At 32.0% G+C, this 5,387-nt stretch overlaps 1 protein-coding gene across 1 annotated transcript; it reads right to left on the reverse strand.

The window, feature by feature from the left end:
- Nucleotides 1–406: 406 nt before the first annotated feature.
- On the reverse strand, nt 407–3,035 carry LOC107435587 (uncharacterized). The gene is made up of 4 exons (XM_016047220.4): nt 2,669–3,035; nt 1,980–2,206; nt 1,200–1,307; nt 407–687 (listed from the first exon to the last, which is right to left on the reverse strand). The coding sequence occupies exons 1-4, from the start codon at nt 2,862–2,864 to the stop codon at nt 565–567; spliced, it is 654 nt and encodes a 217-aa protein (XP_015902706.3). The 5' UTR covers nt 2,865–3,035; the 3' UTR covers nt 407–564.
- Between the last annotated feature and the right edge of the window lie 2,352 nt (nt 3,036–5,387).

Below are 5,387 nucleotides of genomic sequence, written 5' to 3' on the forward strand. Positions count from 1 at the left end.
TTTAATTTTTCACACGTATTAAAGCGTAATTTTTCATATATATTAAAGTGAGAGACTGGGAGTGGAGAACTTTTTAACCACACCTAATCTAATCTATTATCCCGAGCTTACTAAATTTCATTGTCATCTGAGCTGTCAAGGAGAAAAGCTCACTAAATTTCATTGTCATGTGAGCTGTCAAGGAGAAAAACCACTGTGAAAAAGACTTCCCACTCTAATAAAGAAATAAACATCCAAATGCTGGTCTCAGGGTGGGGTGATTCAAAGTCCGAATCATATTATCTAATAATGCGAAATAAACTAGTCAGCTTCCGCACTTAGTCATGTATACTACTATTTTTCATTGGCTAAAACAATATTGCAAGTGAATCCAGAGGAAAGTGTAAGAAACAGAGCACGCATAACATGGTATGAAAAGTAGTTCATAATTTGCCATTTATACAGATAAAGAATAAAAGAGTCAAGAAAGTAGTACAAAACAAAATCTATAAGATTTTCTTTTTTCAGCTATTGTAAATGGAGTTCAACAATGTTAGGATTCTCCACGTTAAAACATTTTATCATTCAATTTACACGAGGTGCTATTTGGGAAATCCTTTCCTCTTCCAGAAGTGCATACGGATCAATATACTGGGGTGGTGAAATGGGTGTTTTGCTTGCATCATGGATGAATGAAGATCCAAAATACTGCCAAGAAAAGAGTAAGGATATAATATTAGTTCCGCAGATCAAAATACAGAATTACACACACCAATACAATGCGATCCTCTGATATTATACCAAAAGAAAACCTCATTCATTCTCTCAGATACAGACAGATCCACAAGCAAAATTTCTAGAAATTATCTATGAAGACAGCATAAATATAAACTGCTGATACCTAACAGTCAGAAATATGTATTATACTTTATTATCTTCTTGCATAAACAAACTTACCCTATCTACATCTGCTATTAACCTGTAATAAACTCAAATTCTTTGCATCTGAGATAATAGGGAAACTAAGGAAAGAAGAAGAAAAAGATGAAAAAGAATGAAAGGCCTTTTACTTCAGAAAAGAGCTATGTTAGATCAGAAAGTTTGGTTTCTATATTAGAGTTAAAATATGTAATAATAAGATGTGTCTGGCTGATGAAAACAAATTTGAAACATTTAAAAAACTTAAGGGCGAGAGAGAGAGAGAGAGAGAGAGAGCTTACTAAATAAAGCGCAGAGAAGAATGCCACTGTTATGAGGATCAATGGCCAAAACCCCAAGAAAAATGTCCCTCCAATTGTTAGCAATAGTTTGGCCCGCGGTATTAACCCCTGAAAGATAAGAATAGTCAAATACGTGTTCTCTTGAACTTTTTCTAGTTTTCACATACAAACACATAGACCATAAAGAAAAGAAAAGCCAAACAACAAATGAAAGGACCAACTGACAACAAAAGCTGAATTAAAGTTTCCGGAGAGAACAAAAGCAACTAGCAATTAATGCAACGGTCATGCAAATAAATCAAGAACACAATTGTAATTCATTAATAAAAAACCAAGGTCACCAGGCATGCTCTAGAAGCTTCAGCATAGCAAGCTTAAAACCATATACAGTACAAAATCTAATTTTTATGCTGGGCCCTTTGATCATTACCAATTGCAGGCTATGTTAGTTATTTTAAAACTTTAACTTAGGTTCTAGGTCTTCTTAATTGACATTTATTTAGCTTTACATGATCGACATATAACTAAATTCTCTTTAGGTTTGTTAGTCTGGCCTAATTCATGGAAAATAGTGTTTAACATACCCCATTTAATGAAGCAACAAAATGGTGGTAACCATAACTATAATGAAAAAATAATTTGCGGAGAATTCGATGATTCCCAGTTTCATATTTCCTTGAGTTAGGAACTTAAAAACACAAACTTAGTCAGAGAGAAGCTACTTCCACCTATACTTAGCACAATTAACAAACTAACAATAAAATTGAACATGAGTTAAACCTCAAGGCCTTCGCTGTTCAACATCATGGAGCGCTCCTTTTGATTGAGAAGGCTTCTTTCGACCTCCTCCGTTGAGACTGCATTTTTCTGTGAGAAAGCTCTTTCTTGTTTGCTAGTCTCATCATTAGGTCCATAGTCAGTCCTATTAGTGTCTTCAAGCAATGACGTTGGAGTCATACCCCTCTTCCTTAGTTCCTTCATAAACAATGACTCAGGAGGTTCTTCACCTGAAAACCCATTCATACATGAGAAAGTATTCCATCAACATAACTCAGAAGTTCAACTGGGATTGTTTGCTTTGCCCTGATATTACTCAATGATTCACAGATAAAACTGTATGCTTTATTAGTTGACTTTAATCTTAGCTATATATATATATATGCATATATATAATCACGATTAGGCGGTTAATCATTTTCATCATTTAATAACTATGAACATACAGACTTTCCTTCAAAAACTTTTATAAAAAAGTAGTTCCATACAATTTTCTCTCCAGGTTTCTCAGCAATCAAACAAAAGGGTTACTTCCTTGTCGATTCAAATCGTTATTCCTGTCTAACAAGCTGAGAAAGCAAGATATCTTCAATCACACCAGACACAAAAACAAAACAGTAGCTTAAAAATGGAAAAAATGAAAAAAGAAACAGAGAAGAACTAGAAAAAAAAAAAAAAAAATGAAAGCTCACCATTGCTTTCTTTGCCCGGTTCTTGAGCTGCACAGCAGACCCTAAACCTCTTGGTGGTGCAATATCTGGAGGCGTTAGAGCTTGGCAACCTGAGAATCCTCTTCTTGGGACAAGATTCCGAGTAGAAGCATGTGGGTTTTGTTTGGGAAACGGGAATTGGAGATTGAGTGTATCTCAGCATTTGTACAGAGGCCATTTGGTCTTTTGCATCAATCAGAATGTAATTTCATTTCGCCCCCAAACACACACACAAATTTTCTTTTTCAATCTTTTTATTTTTTTCTTTTTTTTCTTTTTATTTTTTCTTTTTCTTTTTCTTTTCTTGAGAGCGAAAGCTCCTTCTAGAGGTGAATATGGGGTATGGGTGCGTATTGTAGCTTAGGATGGTAATTGTTGTATAACATGCGCAGGTGATGAGTGGTGCACTCGGTGGTGTGTACAGTTTTGTGGCTAGGAATTGCGGTTGGGGAAGAATCACGTTCTGTGACGCTGTCTGGGAATAATACATTTAATACTCCCTGAAATTTATGAAAATAAATAAAATAAAAATAAGATCATCAATTTTGTTACTTAATTTTTTTTATTGCAATGAATGAATGAGAAAACACTGATTAAAAAAATATTACGAAAGATTAGCCAGTAATCCAACCAGTTTGGAATGATATTTTGTGATGATCATTGGAAATTGATTTTTTTTTTCTTTTTATTAAAAAAACTACATAATTTTCATTGGAATATAGCATTTACGTTTTTCCTTTTCATTTTTTTAATTATTATTTAAATAAATAATAACAAACTTGAATCGGATAAATTAGGGAAGATTGATCATGTAAATTGGAGCCATCGATGAGGAAGACTAGAGGCCAACAAGAGAAAATGATCTCCTTCTCTTTGGACATTTGTAGTCACATGGTTTCTGTTTATTGTTCCCATGGCCCACCAATTCATGGATTTTACGAAAAAGGCCCAAAATGTTTTTTTTTTTTTTTTTTTTTTTTTTTTTTTTTTTTTTTGCATTTAAAATGCTTAAAATGTTTTTTTCCCCCCCTTTTTTTTTTTTTAACTTTAATTGTTCAAAATGATCTGTACTTGTTGAAACATACAATAATATTATTGAACACTTAGTAATAATTATGTTGTACAAGTTTATAGGTTATATGATTTATGTTCCACTTTATTATTTTTTATAGGTGTACTCTATTATAATTGACCATTATTACTTTCAATGATGATGCATAATTATTACGCTTAAGCTTTTCTCCGATTAACTATTTCTCTGTCTCATAGAATTGAAATCATTATAAGTCATGAGACTCTAAAGTACTTTCCTGTCAGACAAAAGCTAGACAATCAGTTGAGAATGAAATCACCAATTTCTTGTTTTTTCTTTTTTGGCTGAAAACAAAGTAATGCTCTCTAAACTTTAATAAATTGCATAAGAAATTAAGAAGTCATAGCAGGAGTACCAAACCAATATGGATTCCTTTGTAGCCTTGAGTACACGCAAATTTCAAGTTCGGTTTGGGACCCATGCCGTTAGAGCTTTATGACAATTGGAATGACTTTCTTGCATTTTGGCCTTTTCTTATACAAAATAATGTATAATAATAATTTTGTAATTGGATTGGACGGCTACATAAGTTTGAGATTTTCCTTTGCTACACAAATTAAGGTAGGGTTTCTAGTTAACCATGAACCATTATTGTTGTAGCTACGTTTCTCGTTATGTAACTTTTGTATATTGGCACTTGTAACAAGTAAAATATGGATATAACTTATAATCGAGATATGAACATTCACTATTTGTGGTACATCGAGAATTGTTCAATTCGGTCGTAAAAATTTTATGGTTGAGATTGAACTACGAAACCTCGAGATAGTTTAGTTGAGTATTTAATTATTTCCATAAATTTGAAAGCAATATATATTTTTTTAAAACAAAAAAAAGAAAAAAAAAAGAAAAAAAAAAGGAGAAGACTTTTACAGTTATTGAATAGTTGATTGGTAGTATATTTGTTATTAATTTATAAACACAATAATCCAAATTTTTCCAGGCAAATAATGATCTAGGGAAAGAGGTACTTTATAAATCCTTTCAAAAGATAATATATACATATAGAAGAATTCTTTTTTAGATCGAAACTCAAAATAATTTGGATTTTTGACATTTCATAAAAATACAGAAGAACATAATAATTATATATTTATAAGAAATAACTTATTTATTGTGAATTCAAAAAAAAAAAAAAAAAAAAAGTCGCTTATATGCTGAAGGGTAGGAGTAAAACATCCACATACACCAAGTAGGGGCTTGACAAAGCCAAATATTCACCATCACCCCCTCCCGTCAACATTGGAGATTGGTCAACTTTTACATCATTCACTCACATATAAATAACAAATTGAAGGCATAGAGTTGTAACAAACTTGTACAGCTTCCAACTACACTTGCTTGTAACTTGTGGACTTTTCTATTTGTTTATTTCAACAGTTCAAACTTTAGAAGGTGCATTTTTAGACTCCTTATAATATTTTCTTGTACGTATGCACCTCAATATGGTGTCCTTTAGTATATATTCAAATTCCATGTGTCTACTATTATTTTTATTTATTTTTTTTGGTTTGTCTCTGTTTAAATTTTACAGTCCAACAAGAAACAAAATTCAATATGTAAAATGGGTTATCACATGGGCATACCTATTATGGATCATATTTTCAA

Source organism: Ziziphus jujuba, chromosome 9 (genome assembly GCF_031755915.1).
Source record: "Ziziphus jujuba cultivar Dongzao chromosome 9, ASM3175591v1".
In the NCBI taxonomy this organism is placed as follows: Eukaryota; Viridiplantae; Streptophyta; class Magnoliopsida; order Rosales; family Rhamnaceae; genus Ziziphus; species Ziziphus jujuba.